Raw genomic sequence first — 20,305 nt, 5'->3', positions numbered from 1 at the left:
GGGACGGCCTGTCCCTCCTGTGGTCAGACTGAGGCCGAGGGAGCAGACCAGCTGGCCCGAGGTAGGGCGCCCAGCCTGCAGCACCGAAGCCCAGAAGGACCTCTCCCTCCAGGGCAAAGTCACCAGCAGCCGTCCTGTCACCAAACTCATCCTGAGAGCCGGTGTGCCCTGCCTGGCACTGAGGGTGACATGGGCTGAGTGGGGAGCAAGAGGACAGCAGCAGCGGAGGGGACAGTGTGGGCCGCATGCAGCCCGGGGCTGGAAGAAGGGGAAGTGCCCCAGGGGACCGAAAGGACGACACTCAGGGAGGAGGAGGGATGGCCGGGGTGGGGTGGGTGAGCAGCCCAGGAGGAAAGGTGTGGAGGTGGGGCCTGAGTCCGGGCAGCTGCTCAAGCGGGGGGCCCCCCTGCAGGGAGGGTCACCAGGCTTCCCAGAAGCGGCAGCCCCCCCGCCCCACGTTCCTGGGTGCTCCGCTGCTGGCGTCCTGGGGAAAAAATTTAGGGAAAATCCGAGAAGCACAGATCCAGTCCTGTCCCCAGGCTGGAGCCAGAGGGTCCGAGGCGGAGCAGGGGAGGGGCTCTGGGCAGACACAGCCTGCGGGCCGTCCAGGGGCTGCTGAGACTGGTCCCACAGGCTGGGGGTGGGGCGGGGGCTTAAGTTGCACGCACTCATTTGCTTGCAGTCCCTTGGCTGGCTTCTCCCTGTGTCCTCGCGTGGTCGTCGCTCGGTGGGCCTGGGTCCTCATCCCCCTCCTCACAGGCCATACCGGATTAGGACCCACCAAAATGGGCTCGTTTTAACTTGGTCACTCTTCAAAGACCCTGTCTCCAAATACAGTCACATGCCGAGGTTTGGGGGGTTGGGGATTTTTTTTTTGAGCCCATAACAGATTGGAAGGTACCTGAGATGCTGCAGCTGACCTGGACCAAGCTGTACCCAGAGATGCTAGCACCTCCTCCAGGAAGCCCTCCGGTTTACTTCTTGAGTCATAGCTCCCAGAGTCTTGGATTCCCCTCTGGGAAGTGGGGCCATAAGAGTCCCAGCTCAAGCCACCTCTCTGCTCAGGCTGGCCTGCCCACTTGTCTCCCGTCCCATGTGTCTCCAATGGTCAAAGACTCAGAGATGAGAAGGGCAAGCATGACTCAAGAGACAGAAGGGGCGTTGTGGCTCAGCAGTAACGAACCCTAGTATCCACGAGTTCATGAGTTCGATTCCTGGCCTCTCTCAGCGGGTTAAGGACCCAGCATTTCTGTGAGCTGTGGTGTAGGCCGCAGACATGGCTCAGATCTGGCGTTGCTGTGGCTGTGGTGTAGGCCAGCGGCTACAGATCCAATTCGACCCCTAGCCTGGGCACCTCCATACGCCATGGGTGCAGCCAAAAAAAAAAAAAGAAAAAAAGAGGTCCCTAAAAAGCCCGCGGGGGCAGGCCTGGAAGGGTTGCACCCAGACTCTTCCCAACACCCAGCTGCACCCTGCAGCTGCCCAGGCCTGTGCCGACTTTTCAGCACAAGGCTGTGATGTTTCTTTTATTCTATCTCCATGTCGTTTTTCCCCAACTTTCTTAGGAAAATCCCTTTGGAAAAGTCCCAGCCTTGTCTCAGAGGGGCTGGTCTGGCCCAGGTCAGCAGAAGGCAGAGCGGGGGGCAGCTGAGAGGCGGCAGGGGCAGTCGAGGGTCCAGAGAGAGAGTAGTTCCAGCTGCCCCACGTCTGTCTACACACCTTGGGAGAGCCATTTCCGACCCCGAGTCTCAGGCTATTCTCCATAAAATGGGCTTTTTGTTGGGATAAAGTGCGTTCACCGCAGCGGAACACCTGACTCGCAATGGCGAAGGGCGGGGAGAAGGACCACGCCACCTGCCACCTCTTTCCTGTCCTGGGGTTCCTCGGACGCCTGAACGTAGAGGCCCAAAGCCGCCAATTCCACCTACACCGTGCAGGGTCCAGGGCAGAGACCGGTCTGAGAACAGGGCACCAAGGTTCCAGTCCCTGACTGGCTGTGGGCGTGGGCAGCGGACGGTGTCTCTCTGAGCTCACGTTGCAAATGTAGGTGACCCAGCTCCAGGGATCTGGGGGCGGGGTCTCAAGAGAGGGGCGGGGAGTATGGTCGCCGGTGGGCGGGGCACATGTCTCTGGCACCGCCCCCTAAGTTACCTCGCAAACTCGCAGGTCCGTCGCTGTATTTGTGGACTCTGCCCGCTGGTGTTTAACGACTGGGGTGCTCCGGGAGGTGGCCTGCGCTGTGCGGGGCGAGCAGACCCGCAAGTGGAGATGCTTTGCTCTGCCCCCACGGGGTACCTCCCGGGGCCTGACCCCCCTCCCCCAGCTGGTGGGGTACAACGGGGTCCTGGGACCTCCAGCTACGGATCCCTCCATCCAAGACCTGCCTGTTCGGTGGTGAGCTCCAGAGGGGTCTGGTGGGCAGCGCCCATGCTTAGGTCTCAGGCGCACCAGGGATTCTGTCCCAGCCCACTTCCTCGTCCACAGTGGGCCCGCGGGACGGCCCTGTCTGAATGGCTGGAACACTCTGCCTGGGAGGGGTGAGCATGAAATTGCAGTAAACCATCCACCATCCACCATCGCCAAGCCACATTCCACAGCAGGAGCCCGGAAATGACTCCTGCTTGCTGAGGTCCTCGACCCGAATCTCATGTGTCAGCAAGCCCTGGCAAGGCTTCCTGTGCAACGACCGCCCCTGCCCCCTTGTGGGACAGACCGGAAGGGCCAGAGGAGGACGGGAAGGACCTCGAAGGACAGCCCAACACCCCTCCTAAGAGGAGACTGGGTACTGGCCACAGACTTAAATGAAAGCAGCTGCCCGGCCAAGGCTGCACCTCGGCCTCCCACCTCTTCTGCATTTGGGGGGTGGGCTATTTTTAGAAGGAAGGCTGGTTGGAGAAAGTGTCTTATGTATCCTGGACCCTAGCAAGGCCTCCAGGAAAGAACAGAGGGGCCTGTGTCTCTGGCCTCCTCCACGCTCACCCAGCCTTGTCACGCTCACCCAGCCTTGTTCCGCCCCGCCTGGGCCGTGGACTTTGCTGAACTAACATTTACACTGGCTCCCCCGCCAGGCCCGGAGCTTCCTCAGGCCGTGGTCAGCCTGGCAGAAGGCAGGGGGCCACCCTGGGATGAGGGGAGGGCAGGGGGCCCCTGGCCCAACCCATCCAGCCAGCAGGGCCCCCCCTGCAGAGGGTCAGAGCCGAGGATGACGTCACTGGAGCTCATGGAGGGACAGACCCCTCACGTGGCTCAGGAAGAGGGGCTGCCCAGTCGCCCACAGGCTCTGTGGCTGCCTGGCAGGCTCCCGGCTTCAGGGACCCTGTCCTAGCGGGGCCAGCACTAGCCTTGGGCACCTCACTTTGCACCTCTCTTGCCTCGTCTATACAATGGGACTTAGATTCAGGCCGGAACACATACCATTCCTGTGCCCTTTTGTGCCCAGTGTGGGGAGGGGAGACATGAAGGAGTCCTGTCCTCAGGGGCCGGCCTGGGGGCCCCAAAGAGAGGTGGGGGGCCGCCTGAAGCAAGCTGGTCTGGCCCTGGACGGCCTCGGCTGAGGCAGAGCAGAGCAGAGGGCCCTGGGCAGGTGCCAAAGGCGCAGGCACAGCAGTGCCACCAACCGCCCCACACCCAGCATGGGCACCTGGGGGGCTACTCGTTTGGCGCTCTGGTCCGGTCAGCCTGGGTCTGGGCAGAGGCCCTTGCCTGGAAGGCCACCGGCAGAACCAGCGTTGTCCTTAGCCCTTCGGATCCACCAGGAAGAACCTTTATTTCTGCTTCAAACCGGAGACCAGGAGGGGTGAGATCCAGACCCCAGGCCAGGGACGGGAGAGGCCCAACCTGGTGCGGCAGGCGGGGCTGGCTGGGCTCTGCCCACTGGGTGCCGGGGCCGGCCCAGCCCTCTCTAAACTTCAGCCCAGCCAGTCTGGGGCTGGGGTCCTCTCCGCCGTCAGAGAGCAGCCTGCAGGGACAGCAGAATCCGGCGGTAGCCGTGCCCCATCACTGGGCACAGGGGGCCTTGTCCTCAGAGCTGGCACACTCGCTGCCACCGTCGTCTGGGGTGTCCCCCAGCAGACTCGGTGAGGGGGCTGCAGAAACATAACGGCCTCCATGTGGGGGGGTGCATTTCTGACAGGTTTGCCAGGAAATGTGTGAGGGCAGCAGCTTCAGGCGTAGGGCGGAGGGAGGAGGAGGCCAGGCCGGGAGCAGGAGCGCCCTCCCCGGCACGTCCACCAGAGCCAGGGCGTAGCTGACTGCGGGGGCGGGGGGGGGGGGGCTGGGCAGACCCAGGGACACCCCCCCGGGAACACAAGTCTCAGTGGTTACCCAGGGGGTGGGCGCCAGTGCTGTTCTGGGCCCTGGACAGGCCTGACAGAGGGACAGAGGTCGAGGGGACTTCCGGGGGAGGCGGGGGTTCTGGCTGGTGTGGCCAGTCTCCTTCTGGGCCCAAGCTGCAGGGGGTTAGAGCGGACCAGGGGGGCTGCCGTGGGGCGGGGGTGGGTAGAGAGGGTAGGCAGGTGGCCAAGCAGCCCCAGCTGAGGCCAGCTCCCCGGGGACAGGCGACCTAGGGGTCTTCAGGGCACCAAGCAGCCCAGGGCACAGCGCACCCCCCACACATCCTCCGTGGAGGCCCTCGAGGCCCAGCCTGCCCCTTCTCCTGGGCCTCAGACCTGGCCCCTGGCTGACCCCTCTCCTACCCGCTCTCCTCCCAGAAGCTTCCCTGGCTCGGGCAGCCCCCGAGTCTATAAGCAGGGCACCCAGGCCAAGACAGGGAGGGTCAGAGCCAAGCAGAAGCTCAGGGCAGGCAGACGGCAGGGGTGAGCGGCCAGAGGGGTGGAGGGCCTGCTCACCAAACAAACAGGAGGGAGGCTCTGCTTCTGACTCCTCTCTTGGGACCCCGCAGGCAGCCCCTCACTCACCAGCAGCAGCCTGGCTTGGGGCCGACCCTGCAGGCAGCTCCCCCCTCTCCACAGCAGCCACCTTGCTGGGCTCCATCACAATGGACGGTGGCCGATGGCCCAACTGAGGGCCCTTCTCCAGGGCACCCACCACAGCCTGCAGGGAGGGGGGGCAGGGGGCAGGGCAATGCCAGGCCTGGGCTCCCCACTCCCTCCCACGCCTGTCCTGCCCTCTGTCCACTGGGAGAGTCGGGAGCCAGGCTGAGCAGGTGTGCAGGTGTGCACATCCCCAGAGGGTCCCAGCCCCCCACTCCCCACCTGGGGTCACAGTTCTCCCTGGGCGACACAGGACCCACCTGGGCTCAGCCCTGAGGCCCATTTCACAGCTGGAGCCCAAGGCCAGAGAGGCCAAGGCCACACAGTGAGTGGGTGGGCTCTGGCCTCTCTGCTTCCCAGTGCCCCCCCCCCCATCCTGCACAGCCCCCTCCTGGGGTCTCTCCTCCTGGGCCCTTGGCCTCCTCCCCAGCTCAGAGGAGCTGGGAAGCTGTTGCCACAGCAACCTGAGCGCCTTGCTCTGGGCTCGTTGTTCAGTGCCCACAGGAGTGTGTGGGGGCTGCCTCCCCCAGCCCTGCTGCTGCCTCAGCATCTCCGCCTCCCATTCAAGGCCTTCGGAGGTAGAGGCCTGAGCCGCCAGTGTTACAGCCCAGAGCTCCTGCCCCAGAGCCACTGCAGCCCTGTCTTCGGTCCCACCCGCATGCCTTGGCTCAGCGGGTCTCCTTCCTGGAGCTCCCCAGCCCTCATCTCTCTTATGCTTTTGGCGCATGTCTGCCTTCTCCCAAAGGTGCATTGAGGAAGGGCAGGCACACGGCTGGCAGGACTTTGCTAAGTGGCTCTTGAGCCCCCACAGCAGAACCATCTGGATCTGTCTGTGTTTAAATGCAATGTCTGGATGGGGACCCAGGAAGCAGCATTTTAACCAAGTACCAAAGGTGACCCTTAAGTGTGAAAACAGGTGTCGTGAGCTGAGACATCTGTGGAATCAGAGTGACAACAGAGCAAGGACCCTGCCATGGCCCTAGGTCTGGACCCTCCTGGGTCCTCTTGCTGGCCTCCTCCCCCCCTTAGAATCCCTCTCTCCGCACCCCTCCCCCGGCTCCTGTCATTCTCCCTCCTGCCCTCCTCCCTGAAACCCTGCTGGTCCCCACCCAGGGCACTCGTCTGCCCAGAGTGTGCCGCGGGGGAGGCAGCCCTGGGCCAGTGGAGCTTGCTATCCACCCTCTCCCTCCTCCCCGCCCTTGGGCAGCTCCGGGCTGGTGCCCCCTCCCCGGCCCCCTGCCCCCCACAATGAGAAGAGCCCACCTCCACCTCCAGGGCTCAGAACATCATCACACACCCCTTGTGCTGGGACCTCACTTTTCACCTGCATCAAAAGCCCTGCAGGGAGTTCCCGTCATGACTCAGCAGTAACAACCCCTATGAGTATCCATGAGGACAGGGGTTCAATCCCGGGCCTCCCTCAGTGGGTTAAGGATCTGGTGTTGCTGTGAGCTATGGTGTAGCGGCTCAGATGTGGCTCAGATCCTATGTTGCTGTGGCTGTGGTGTAGGCCTGCTGCTGAAGCTCCAATTTGACCCATAGCTTGGGAACTTCCATATGCCGTGGATGCGGCCATAAAAAGAAAAGAAAATAAAACAAAACAAAATGAAAAACCTGGAGGAGTTTCTGCTGTGGTGCAATGCCTTTTGGGATCACTGGGATGCAGGTTCAATCCCTGGCCCGGAACAGTGAATTAAGGATCTGATGTTGCCACAGCTGCGGCTTAGGTTGAAATTGTGGCTTGGATCTGATCCTTGGCCTGGGAACTCCATATGCCGTGGGGCGGCCCAAAAAATGCAGGGCACCCTGGCATGGCCTCACCCAGCAGAGAGCAGACTGCCTTGGGGCACAAGGTCTGGAGGTCTGGAGCCAGGGAAGCTGGGCCTGCCATTGCTTCATGCCCCAGACTTCAGCAGAGGAAGAGTCACCTCCCCAGCAGATGGGTGAACTGAGCCCTGTGCCGAGTCACGGGCCAGGGCTTGAGGTGGGCCGACCCCGGGGCCCCAACTATGGACCTTTCCTGTTGGGCCTCCTGCCTCCTCGGCGGGGCTCAGCTCTGGCCTGGCGGGTTGGGGGGCACTCATGCTGCGGCACAAAGACAAGGAGCAAAGACGGGGTATTGCTCTGGGCCAGATGCTGGATCCCACCCTCTGTCTGGAAGCTCCAGCCCAAGGGCCCAGCGCCCACAGCCCCAGCTGGGCGTCTCTCTCTGCTGCCCCTGCCTGAGCCCTGCATCAGAGGGGGTGCTGGCCCAGAGCTCACAGTGGGCCCAGGCCGCAGATGAACAGTGGCTGCAGGAGGAAAGGCTGACCCCACCTGAAGCCCAGGCGGGCTGCCTAGAGGAGACTCCACTAATCCGAGGCCCGAGGATGAGCAGGCAGCAGCCAGCCGGTGGGGAGGAGAGATGCTCCCCTGCAGGCACCGCAAGGGGAGGGCACAGAGAGCCAGGGAACCCGAGGGGCTGAGACGGGAGGCTGGGAGCAGAAGAGTTGGCCGGGGCAGTTCCCTCCCTGGGAAGAGGCACCCCATACACACCCAGGGTGGGCTCTCAGCACTCACAGCCCAAAGGAAGCCGACCTGCTGCCTGCATTTGGCCACGCCCACTGCATTTGGCCACGCCCACTCAGGCCAGGCCCAAGGGCAGGAGCCAGAGACCATACCGCAAACACTCAGGGAAAAGAGGCCCTGCCAGGAGTCACGGGCACCAGGCTGACTCTCCACCTGCCCTGGGCCAGAGGCAGAAATGGGGAGGGCGCTGGCAGGCTGACACCTAACAGAGGCAGCAGGGGGCCGTGGGCAAGGGGCAGGAGCGTTGGGAGGACAGGGGCAGAGGCAGAGCACTGACCAGCAGAGTGGCATGTTGGTTGTGGGGGAGGGGATCGCATGCACACCCAACAAAGGACGAGGGTTGCTATTCTAGGAAACGAGGTTTCTTGCACCAAATATCCAGCTCAGGTCAGCTCAGGTTCCACTGGGACCCAGGGAAGGCTGGGAGGGGTCCATGCACTGCGGTGGGCACCCCAGGGCCATACACAACGGAGCCGCCACCCAACCTCAGAGCACGTGAAAGCCCTGCCCCTAGTGTCCCCTGCTCCCAGGTCCGTCCTTCCATGTGAACCCTGCATGGGGACCCATCCCGGGACGCCAGAACCTTGGCTAAAGCCCAGGCCAGCCAGGACAGAGACCAGGTGAGTGGACTCGGAGACCCAGACAAATGCAAGGCAGAGCCAGAGGGAGAGGCAGGAAAACCTGGCTGGCCAGAGACAAGGCAGAGATGGTAGAACTGGAGAAAGAGAGAGAGAGAAGGCAGGTGGCCCCAGAGAGATGCTGCAGGTAGAGGAGAGAGGGGTGGTGGTAGAGACAAATGATGGAGCCTCGAGGGCAGAGCGTAAGTGCCTGTGGCTGCCTCCCCACTGCCCATCACCAGCATCTTGTGCCAGGCGGGCATCGCACATCCAAGGCTCCCTCCACCCACAGCCCAGCGGCTCCCGTGTGTGCAGGGCCGGACCTCCCTGTGCACAGCCCCCGGGGGCACAAAGCCCTGCGGCCAGCAGCCCACCTTCTCCAGGGAGCTATGACTAACTGCACCCCCGTCACCCCTTCCTTCTCTTCCACCTGCACCATGCCTGGCTGCCAGGGCACCAAGGGCCAGGATGAGGGTGGGGAGGAGGTGCCCCCTGGGTCTCACTGATACTCACCCTCCCGTGCTGGATGCTTGCGCCAGGCTGCCCTGCTGCTGGTCGCCCTCCCTGGCTCTCCCTCGCACTCTCCACCCACAGGCGCTCCCTCTCCCAGCCCCTCATTCCCGATCATTCACACCAGGCTTGCTTCCGCCCTCCTAGCTCCTACCCCCAGAGAGACCCAGCCTGGTCCTCCTCTGAACAAGCCCCCCAGAACCTGTTCCTGGTCATGAGACACCCAGTCTCAAGTTTGAGGTTCAGGAGTTTAGGACACCTGCCAGCTGGGGGGTGTGAAGAGGACAAGGACTATGGCCAAGGGTGATGCCAAAGAGGGGGGCAAGGTCGCGCATCCCTCCCGCCTCATCTTCACCTCAATCCCATTCCCAAAAAACCAAAAACAGCCTTGAGACAGTAAGGCTCATCCGGCGGGTGTATAGGCCTGCCACCTGGGCCAAGGTGCACAGCTTCTGATCCACAGAATTCCCCACCCTCCCACCATCCAGCACCGAACATCCACCTTATCCAACATCCAGCATCCATTCAACGACCCACCATTCAGCAACCACTCATCAGCTACCATGCACCATCTATTCATGTCTCTTCCTCCATCCAACCACCATCCAACCACCATCCACCATCCACCGTGTACCATCTATCATCCTCCGTCAATAACCCGGCATCTGTCCCAGCCACAATCCACACCTAACTTCCACCAACTAATTACCATCCATTCTCTAGCCACCATCCAACCACCCTCCAACCACCACGCCTCCGTCCACCACCCGCACCCACCATTTACCAAGCATCAATACGCCATGAAAGTAGCCTTCAGTCCAACATGAGTTCACCACCCATACATCCATCACTCACTAACAGCTTTCATTAATATTAGCAACGATTATCCATCCACTGATCATTTATCCATTTACCACACATCTAGTTGTCAATAATCCATCTACCGTTATCCAATTTTTTTTTTTTTTTACTTTTTAGGGCCTCACCTGCTGCATTTGGAAGTTCCCAGTCTAAGGGTGAAATTGGAGCTACAGCTGCCACCTGTACTAGAGCCACAGCAACACCAGATTCAAGCTGCATCTGAGATCCGCACTGCAGCTCACGGCAATGCCGGATCCCCTACCCACTGAGTGAGGCCAGTGTTCAAACCTGTGTCCTCATGGATCCTAGTTGGGTTCGTTACAACTGAGCCATGACGGGAACTCCCATTTATCCAAATGTATCCAGCCAGCCACAATCCACCCATCCACAATTCAAGCCTCATCCCTAATTCATTCGTATTTCTATGAACCACAACTCACCATCCACCCACCCACCAACCATCTACCATCCACCCACCTCTCATCTCTACCCACCACATATCTATCCATTTATTGCCCATCTCGCAATACCCTCTATCTATCCAGTCATCATCCAGCCATAATTCATTATTCATCCAAAACTCATTCAAATGTCATCTACTGCCCATCCATATTCATCCAGTCTAGAAACATCTACTGAGTGCCCTGTATGTGCCAAGCATTATTTCGGGTGCTGGGAAAAGAGTAGGGAGACAGACAGCAGTGAGAATTCATCCACCTAATTCCATCCGTCATTACAGCCCGTGCACCATCCATCCAGTCATTATCCGCGCAGCACCCGTCATCCACCTTCTTTCAGTATCCATCTCCACTCATCACCCAGTCACCATCCACTTGCCATCTCTCCATCTTCCTCCATCGTACGTTATGCCATCCATTTACAGTACACCACTCGCCACCTGCCACCCATCATCTCTCCACCATCTCCCCATCCGACGGTCACCTCTCATGCATCCATATTCCAAGATGTAGCCATTTGTCACTCACCCATCATCCATTCATCACCTAAGCATCATCCATCCATCCGGAATCCATCCACCATCCACTCTCCGTCTACACTTCACGGTACACGAACCAGTATCCACTGATCTGGCAACCATCCCTTTATTGGCCATTCATGCACCAGCCAGCTGCCATTTACTTGTCTACCATCCATCAGCCATCCATCCATCATATACCCGCTCACATTTTCCATCATCGAGCCATCCATTCTCCACGGATAGATCCTCCGCAATAATCCACTTACTGCTTGGCCATCATCCGTCCGTACTTCCATGATTCATTCAACCAATAAGCATCCACCAGTCACCCACCATCTCCAATTACCTGCAAGGCATTCACTATCTACAGATTATTTCAGTAGCCATCAACCCATCAATGTAGTGTCCACATACACCCGTTCTCCATCTATTAACCTACAGTCTATTTATCTGTTCATCATCCCTTAACCAGCTACTATTACATAAACGCAGCCACCATCCACCACCTTCCTTCCATCGACCACCTAGCGCCACCATCTACCATGCTTCTACCATCATTATCTACACGCCAACCACCCACATAACACATCCGGCATTGCATCTATCCTTCACCCATTAATTCATCTCCCCACGCAATCATTCACTGCCTCCAACCATCTATTCACCTACTAACGTAACCATTCATCATTCTCAAGCATTCACCTATTGTCTCTATATTATGTTATGTTATTCATAATTTGAGTTAACCATTCTCACTTCTCTTTTTATTCATAATTTGAGTTAACCGTTCTCACTTCTCTTTTTATTCATAATTTGAGTTAACCACTCTCACTTCTCTTTTTCCACTACCATCTCCATCATTCACTCATCTTCTCACCGTTCTTCTGCCCAGTCGTTAGTAAACTAAGCCTTTATGTATTAACACATATTAATATTAAACATAGATATAAAACACTCATTGCTCAGTGCTAGTGCTGTGTTCTGGGATTACCAAGGTGAATAAGATCCCATCCATATGCATGTCTGATGAATTCACAGTCTGATGGTTCAAAAAAAGGAGGCAGGTCAGAAGAGAAGCGTCAGTGTACGCATGTGCATTGCATCCAAATCTCAAAGCCTCCATCTTCTGGCCATGGACTGGCTGTAGCTCTCTGCACCCGTTCCCAGGGGCAGGACTGGGGAGGCCTGATCTGGGCAGAGTGGCTGCAGGGTAGGAGACCTGATGATGTAGGTGAAAAGAGAGGTGAGGTTGAAAAAGAGGTTGGCAGAGATCATGCAAGGCTGGGAGTGCCCGGCTAAGAGACTGGTTCCTGATGAGGGGTCCCTGATGACAACGGGGAGCTCTGGGGGCGTGTGGTTTAGACAGGCAAGTACCCCATTCAGCTAAGTTCTGAGAAGCGACCCCCCCCCCCATACACACACACACGTCTTCATTGGGCAGTGCCTGAACCAGAAGGACAGGGGCTGCCTTAGGGTCACAAAGCAATGCCGTGGTGGTCAGCATGGCTGCAACCGCACCATCTCCACACCCAGGCACCTTCGTGTCAGGAAAGCCTGTGCTGGCACGCTCCCCTCCCCCCCACCCCATCCCCCAAAGGCCACCCCACCTCCTCTCCGCTTGGGCAGGATTTTCTCTCCCTACTTTTTTTTTTTTTTTTTTTGTCTTTCTGTCTTTTCTAGGGCCGCACCCGCGGCATATGGAGGTTCCCAGGCTAGGGGTCTAATTGGAGCTGTAGCTACCAGCCTACACCACAGCCACAGCAATGCCAGATCCAAGCCGTGTCTGCGACGGCAATGCCAGATCCTTAACCCACTGAGAGGGGCCAGGGATCGAACCCGCAACCTCATGGCTCCTAGTCAGATTCTTTAACCACTGAGCCATGACGGGAACTCCTCTCCCTACTTGTTAATGAGGGTGCTAGCTCTCACCGTAGGTGTTGACTTTTACCCAAGGTGTGAGCTGACAAGGGCCTGGTGGCTCTTGGGAACGGGGCCTAATAGGGCCTGAGAAGGAAGTACTCAAGGCCAGGGAGGCATAAAGCTCTGAATATGGAGCGGCAGGAGGGGGCGGGGTGGAGGTATCTGGAAGGATAGGCCGCGAGGCCAGATCTGAGCCCACGGAGTCCTCTTGGGGCCCATCTTGGCCTCTAGGCTCCAGTTCCGCTTCTAACCCTCCTTTCTGCCCTCCACCTCGGGCCCTTCTCCAGAGGAGACAAACAGATCTGGAGGCAGGAGCTGTGTGCCCCTGCTATGCCCAGCCTTTGCTGTGTGCCCTGCAGTGGGCCGCGTGCCCTCTCTGGGCTTCAGTGCTCCTGCCAAGGCAGTGAGGGAAGGGGGTGAGAACAACCAGGACTTCCCGTTGCAGCTCAGCGGGTGGCACACCTGACTAGTATCCATGAGGGTGTGGGTTCGATTTCTGGCCTCCTTCAGTGGGTCAAAGGATCTGCCTTTGAGGTGGGTGTGGTGTAGACTGGCAGCTGTAGCTCCGCCTGGGAACTTGGATATGCCGCAGGAGCAGCCCTAAAAAGAAAAAAAAGAGTAAGGACCAACCACCTCTGATGCTCCCTGGCTGTGGTGTGGCCCGAGTTATCCCCTATGCAGCCCCTCCACCTGCACTCAGCCGCCAAAGCTTGAGCAGGGGTGGGGCAGCACCCGCTGGGAGCCCTCCGTGTGGGTGGAATCCTGGCTCCAAGGAGGCAGGTTTGTCTTGGCGCCCTCTTGTGGCGATCCTGGAATAAAACACCCAGGCTCCCCCGAAGGCACCAGCAGAGCGAAGGGAATTAAGGCGGTTGGGTGTTAACAGGAACGTGAGCACCCAGGTCCTATACTTTGATCCTCAGGGGGAAGCAGGTCCAGAAGCAGCCCTTCTGCCTCGGTGGGCCGGTGGGCGGAGGGTCCTAAGTAAATGGGCAGGGGAGGAGTGAACGGACCCAGGGATGGATTGACAGCTAGGAAAGAGGGTGGTCCTGCTGGAGAAAACGTCGCTCTCCTTTTCTCACTCGCTAGAGTGAAAGGCCCGGAGGCAGAGATTTGCAGCCGTCTTGCTCCAACACCACATCTCCAGCCCCTAAAGACTGACATTTCTCTTTAATGTAAATACTCAGATTCCAGAGTTTCTATAATGCCATAATAAAAGACTCACACCAAGAGAAGCAGCCCCAGGCAGCATGGGCGAGCAGGCGTGCAGGGCACCCTTCCCAGGGTCTATGCACCCACATTGTCGTCAGCCTCCACGGGGGCTGTGGTGTGCTCCGCCTACTGAGAGCGCGGGGTCAAGTTGGCGGAGAGGTCTGCAGTGGGGAAACGGGGACCCAGGACTGCCCCCAGGCCGGAACCGCCCTCCCGTGACCTACCCTGAGCCTGCCTGGGGGGGACGGCGTTGAACTGGGTTCCGAGACTCTGCGTCAGCTGGGATGGGCCTGCCCCCCACCGCGGGGTTCTGGGGTCCCGGCTGGGCGTTCACCCGTGGGCCGCAGAGCTTCTCTCGGGCGCCCCCTCCCGGCCCGGGCGACACACAGCCGCTCAGCCTCCCCCGGACCGCAGCGCCCGCGAACCGCCACCGCGGAAAGGCAGATGCGGGCGGCCGGCCTGGGGCCTCGCCCTGCCCTGGACCGGTGGGGGGGGCGATGAAGGACGTGGGTGGCTCGGAGTCTCTCTCTGTCCCCAGTTCTCCGAGTCTCCGGCCTCCCTCCGTCTCTCCCCGGGGACCGGCGCGGGTGCCGGATGCACGAGCCGGAGAAGGGGATCCCGCTGACCTTCCTCGCTCAGCGCCGCCGCCTGCAGCCTCTAGCCCCGCACAGCAGGAGAGTGGATCGGCCCGAGGATCGAGGCGGAGCTGGACGGGATCCAGCGCGGCGCTGACACCCTACTCTCGGCGGGAGGAAGGGACTTGCTCCCCATTTCAGAGGCCCGGGCGCTTGCTCGGCCCCCTCACCCACCGCGCAGGGAGCTCAACGCGGACGGAGAGGGAGGATGGGGGTCTGGCTCCGGCGGGCTAGGCCTGGGGGACTCGGCGGGACATCCGAGGCCTGCAGCCGGGCGGTAGGGGGAGAAAACGGTGCTTGATTTCCGGCTTGGAGGACAGGTGACCTGGGACAGGTGGCGAGAAAGGCAGGCCAGGTGTGAGGACGTCGGCCGGGGCAAGTGAGCGTGGGGCTGCTGCTGGGACCCAGCTCTGGTGCCACCGCGGAGCTGACCCAGGCCTCAGGGGAGGAAGGGAGCTGTCCAAGGCCACGGTGGCGGAGGTCACCCGGTCAAAAGCGCTCCGCCTACCACCGAGGACAGCTTTGCCCCCCACCCTTCCCTGTGCTTCACCCCAGTCCTTCCCTCTGTGGGCAGGGCCAAACCGGGCTGGGCTGGGTTCGCTGTCCTGGGCTTTAACCTCTAGAGCCTTCTGAGGACCCGCCACTTCCAGGAACACAGGCAGAACCCGGCTGGCTACTTTGCAGGTTTTTTGTTTTTTGGTTTTTGTTTTGCATATGGAGGCTCCCAGGCTAGGGGTCCAATCAGAGCTGTAGCTGCCAGCCTACACCACAGCCACAGCAACGCCAGATCCAAGCCACATCTACGACCAACACCACAGCTCATGGCAACACCGGATCCTTAACCCACTGAGCGAGGCCAGGGATCAAACCCGCATGTTCCTAGTCAGATTCGTTTCTGCTGAGCCACATTGGAAACTCCAGTGAAGCTATTCTTTCTTCCCTGGAGGAAGATGCCAGCCCTTGCTACTTCCATGAAGAAGCATCACAGCAGGGGGCCAGGCACCCAGGCTCAGAAGCTGGTCCTGCCATTTACCAGCCGTTGCCTCACTTCTCGGAGCCTCAGTTTGCTCTTCTGAAAGAGGGGCCATTCCTGTCCCTGTCTCTTTGGATTCTCAGCAGGTTGGTCTGTAAAGAGCCGAGAGCAGGTACTTAGGGTGTCTGCAGTCTTTGCTGTGAAGCCTGGGCGTCCTCCTTGGAGCCCCTCCCATGCCTCCTCCCTGACTTCCTGGTCCAGCCTCCACCCCAGGCAGCGAGCAATTCCCTCCAGTAGTGCTGTAGGCTCTGGGAGAGGAAATCAGGAAATCCTAGCTCAAAGGCTCCAAAGGGCCCTTTATCCCCAAGGCACTGGGGAGCCATGGAAGGCTTCTGAGCAAGAGAGAGCTGTGGTCAGAGCCAGCCTTTGTGAAGACGCTTCTGGAAGCCAGTGGAGGAGGGGCCGCCAGGTAGGAGGGGGTGGCCCGGCAGGGACAGGGCTGCACAGGCTGCACCAATGGCCGCCTCCAGTCTTTCAGCTCCCCTGTCATCACTGTCATCAGCTAGGACACTCTGCACTTAACGTGCCAAGTGTGACTGCAGGCTGCCCCCATGACATCACTGAAGTCTCCACCTGACTCTGCAATGGAGGGGCTCCCCCCGCCTCAGAGGAGGCGCTGGGGTCCCATAGTCAGGGGCCTCCTTGATCCCACAGAGCATGCCTGCCTGGGCAGCTGCAGGTGCTGCTGGGTTCAGTGCTTTTGGATGCAGGGAACATTCCCAGTGGCAATGGGGCATTTCTGTTTCCTGCAAGGACGTGCCTCAGGGAGCAGGAGGGCAGGACTTGCAGACTTGCAGCCAGGTCTCCGCCAGGAGAGAGGACTGCCAACCCGCCCTCCGTCCGGGCTCCCGGCCTCCTGCCTCCTGCACACACATCCATCGGGTGCTTGCTCTGTGTCTGACCTTGGCAGAGTGCCGCTTCATGCCCCGGGCCTTCTAAGTCCTCCGCCGTCAGCTGGGGGGTTGAGAGGAGGAAGGGAAACACCCTCAGGAAGCTCGGTGGCCCAGCAAATCAGGGGCAGGAAACCTCAGGAACCGCTGCCAGGGTCACCGTGGCCGCAGGACCCAGGCAGGGAGGGTGGAGCCACTTGGCCCCTGGGCAGAGGCCCAGCCACGGGCGTCCAGGCCTGCTGAGCGCTCTGCCTTCTGTTCCCACCCTGTGCCCAGGTTTCTTCACCTGGAAAGCCTCACAAATCTGCTTCCTTTGTGTTAACTTCTCAGCCACAAGGTCACCGCCCGAGCAGCCACCCTGTGACCCCATCTATGAGGCAGACACCCGCCTCCCTCTCCATGTCATCGCCGTGTCCCCTTTCTTCCAAGCCCTCGTCACTCTCTGAAATTCTCCTTTTACTGCTCTGCGCGCTGGTCTACAGCCTGTCCCTGGACTAGCATGGACGCTCAGGCCGCCGTCTTGGCCTTTGCCGTGTATTCGGCACCTAGAACAGTGCCAGATCTGTGTCATCTGTTTAATGGCCTCATGGAATTTCATATTTTGGATGCACCACTGATATCCCTTGGTCCACGGAGGGACATTTAGGCTTCCATCATTTTAAATGCAAGTAGCCTGGGGTTCCTGTCGTGGCTCAGTGGTTAACGAATCTGACTAAGAACCATGAGGTTGCGGGTTCGGTCCCTGGCCTTGCTCAGTGGGTTAAGGATCCGGCGTTGCCGTGAGCTGAGGTGTAGGTTGCAGACGTGGCTCGGATCCCACGTTGCTGTGGCTCTGGTGTAGGCTGGCGGCGACAGCTCCAATTGGACCCCTAGCCTGGGAACCTCCATATGCTGTGGGTGCAGCCCTAGAAAAGGCAAAAAGACAAAATAGATAAATAAATAAGTAAAAATAAATGCACGTAGCCTGGAAACGAATACGCTGTGTGTGTGACCCCATTGGTCAGAGTCCCAGCAGGGGACATGAAAGCAGGGGAATCAGGGACAGCATGAGAACTGGCCTGTTTATCAAGGCCAGGGTCCGGAGCTCTTGGGAAGGGGTGGGAGGCTCCCAAAGCTGGTAGAGCAGGGAGCTGATACTCCTGGGGGTGGGCATGGGGCGGGGGCAGAACCTGGGGACGCGAGCTTCTGAGAGAGGGGCCCGAGGCAGGCTGTGGCTGCAGCGACCAGCAAGGGGAGGTGGAGACCAGACGGCGTCTCACTCACCCGAGCTCCCCACCCACGGGTCCAGCCCTTCTGGGGCCAAAGCAGGCAGAGGAGGGCAGAGAGCGGGCCTGGCAGAGGCACACCCCGACGTGGCCCTCAGCATCTACCCTTGTCCTATGTGGGACACATGTCCCCCACACCCACAGCCAAGGATGGTGCACCAGCCTCTGAGCACCCTGGGGGGTGGCAACCAGGGTGTGGGCCAGCCGAGCCCAAGCTGCTGTGCATCACAGCGCTTTTCCTGTGGTGGGGGCGGCGGCGGGGGGGGGGTGGTCCTGGGCAGGTGAGAGGGAAACAGCCCGGGGCGGGGGGCTCGCTGGGACAGCGCCGGCTTCCCACACCTTCTTCAACCACTGACCTTGGGTCAGGCCCTTGGCGATGCTTATTCTTTAGCCTTGGGGGGTGACCCAAACTTTTGCTCCTTCAGGACTTGAGTGCTTTGGGGGCCTGTCATTAGAGAACCCCTTCCTTTTTCTTTTTTTCTTTTTCTTTTTTTTTTTTTGTCTTTTTGTCTATTTTGTTGTTGTTGTTGTTGCTATTTCTTGGGCCGCTCCCGCGGCATATGGAGGTTCCCAGGCTAGGGGTCCAATCGGAGCTGTAGCCGCCGGCCTACGCCAGAGCCACAGCAACTCGGGATCCGAGCCGTGTCTGCAACCTACACCACAGCTCACGGCAACGCCGGATCGTTAACCCACTGAGCAAGGGCAGGGATCGAACCCACCAACCTCGTGGTTCCTAGTCGGATTTGTTAACCACTGCACCACGACGGGAACTCCTCTTTTTTTCTTTTTCTTTTCCCACTGTACAGCAAGGGGGTCAGGTTATCCTTACATGTATACATTACAATTACATTTTTCCCCCCACCCTTTGTTCTGTTGCACATGAGTATCTAGACAAAGTTCTCAATGCTACTCAGCAGGACCTCCTTGTAAATCTATTCTAAGTTGTGTCTGTTTTTTTTTTTCTTTTTCCGTGGCATATGGAAGTTCCCAGTTTAGGGATCTAATCGGAGCTGTTGCTGCCAGTGTACACCACAGCAATGCCAGATCCGATCTGGGTCTGCGACCTACACCACAGCTCATGGCAGCGCCGGATCCTGAGCCCACTGAGCGAGGCTAGGGATCGAATCTGCGTCCTCATGGATGCGAGTCGGGTTTGTTTCTGCTGAGCCACGAGGAGAACTCCCTGCTCCATTTTTCCCAATAAGAACCATTAAGCACCACAGTGACATCTCTGGCGTCCACACATCGTCCACCCGGCCCCCAACGTGTAGAATTAACTCGAATTCCCTCTGATGACTGGGATCAACATCCCCTTGGCTGCCTGCTGGCTCAGTGGCCTGAGGACCCAAGGCAGCTGGTCTTGGGAGGGGACACCTCAGCTTTAATTCATCGGAAGCATGACTGTTTCCCGATGGAGGCATTCCTTTCGTGGACACCCGCCCAGGGTCACAGGAAGGAAAGCAAAAATCCCTCCCCCACTGCTTGGCTCCTGAACCCATGCCAGGGGGCTGGGGGAGTGGTGGCACCATATAATGCCGGCTGGGTGGAGGCAGCCACCACAGCCCGTAGGATAGTTCTGAACCTTGCAGGGTGTTGGCTCTCATTCAGCACCATAACTAGTCTTCTGCAGACCATTCCAGCATTCTGCCAAGCCTGCTGCTGCTGGGTGATGGGGCACATGGTAAGTCCAAGGAATTTCACGGATTTGAACTCTCCGCCATACTTTCTTTATCACAAGATGAGTCTTGGAATTCCCTTCGTGGCTCAGCGTTAAGGAACCTAACTAGTATCTATGAGGATGCGGGTTGGATCCCTGGCCTTGCTCAGTGGGTTTAAGGATCCTGTGTTGCCGTGAGCTATGGCGTAGGTCGCAGACGCAGCTCGGATCCTGGGTTGCTGTGGCTGTGATGTAGGCCAGCAGCTGTCGCTCTGATTCAGCCCCTAGCCTGAGAAACTCCACATGCCGCGGGTGCGGCCCTAAAAGGAAAAAAGTAAAATCTTAACGATAAGTCTCATAGTCCAAGGTGATGTTGCAGGAGTTGCTATGGTGACGGATAAATAAAGCATTCTCAGAGTCCACAAGTGGTGGTGCTGGTAGAAGCAATGTGACGGGAAAGACAAATCCTGATCTGAAATTTCTGTGATGCAGAGGGTCCAATGTCACCAAGCTGGCTACCAGGCAACTGCCTGGTCCCTCTGGGGACTGGTACCCTCTGAGGAGCTCAGTGTGGGCCTCTGTGGACACAGTGGGCACTCAGCCATAATGGAAGCCATGTCAGCTGAGATGAGAGCAGTTTGTGTGGCTGAGCCCCCGTGTAGCCTCCACTCCTGTGGAGGTCACTGGTCACTTGTCCATGGACGCGCTGTGCAAGCACTGGGGCAGGGGAGGAGAGAGGCAGACATCCTCAGAACAGGTCATTTGTCCACGTGACACACAAGCGCTCCCTCCGCAGTAGATGTCCTTTGGCGAGTATTCTGTCCCCATTCTGAGCGCGCGCACCTGCTCCCCTTCCCCCTGGATCTCCTAGGCAGCTGGAGCTCAGCCGGCCAACCTGTGAACCACTGCCCGTGAATCAGCACAGAAGTTTTGCCTTCTGGTAGAACGTCTCTTCACATGGTCTTTCCAGGCTTCTCCTGAGTATGTTTGTAAAGCAGCAGCCATCCATCTCTGCCTGAGGTCACCCCCGCAGCCAGAGCAATCTTTAAACTGGGCACACAACTTTTCATCCTCTGCTGATGGATCACAACCCTTCCCGTGGGCACAGAGCTGTGGCTTTAAATAGTTGGTAAATCAGGAGGCATTCCCATCATGGCACAGGGGCAATGA

The 20,305-nt window shown here is 59.0% G+C and overlaps 1 protein-coding gene and 1 non-coding gene across 2 annotated transcripts; both read right to left on the bottom strand.

The window, feature by feature from the left end:
• Positions 1 to 4,768: 4,768 nt before the first annotated feature.
• Positions 4,769 to 7,153, bottom strand: LBHD2 (LBH domain containing 2). Its single transcript, XM_084967078.1, has 2 exons — positions 7,007 to 7,153; positions 4,769 to 5,052 (listed from the first exon to the last, which is right to left on the bottom strand). The coding sequence occupies exons 1-2, from the start codon at positions 7,073 to 7,075 to the stop codon at positions 4,909 to 4,911; spliced, it is 213 nt and encodes a 70-aa protein (XP_084823204.1). The 5' UTR covers positions 7,076 to 7,153; the 3' UTR covers positions 4,769 to 4,908.
• A 4,134-nt stretch (positions 7,154 to 11,287) lies between these two features.
• Positions 11,288 to 14,712, bottom strand: LOC110258367 (uncharacterized). The gene is made up of 2 exons (XR_014809351.1): positions 13,880 to 14,712; positions 11,288 to 11,745 (listed from the first exon to the last, which is right to left on the bottom strand). It is a non-coding gene; the product is annotated as an uncharacterized LOC110258367 (transcript).
• Positions 14,713 to 20,305: the final 5,593 nt, after the last annotated feature.

This window comes from Sus scrofa, chromosome 7 (assembly GCF_054392235.1).
Source record: "Sus scrofa isolate SSC_HxYL_T2T_F1_AM1 chromosome 7, Sscrofa_HxYL_maternal_Yorkshire_Landrace_v2.0, whole genome shotgun sequence".
NCBI lineage: Eukaryota > Metazoa > Chordata > Mammalia > Artiodactyla > Suidae > Sus > Sus scrofa.
This window is presented reverse-complemented; position numbering and strand designations above follow the sequence as displayed.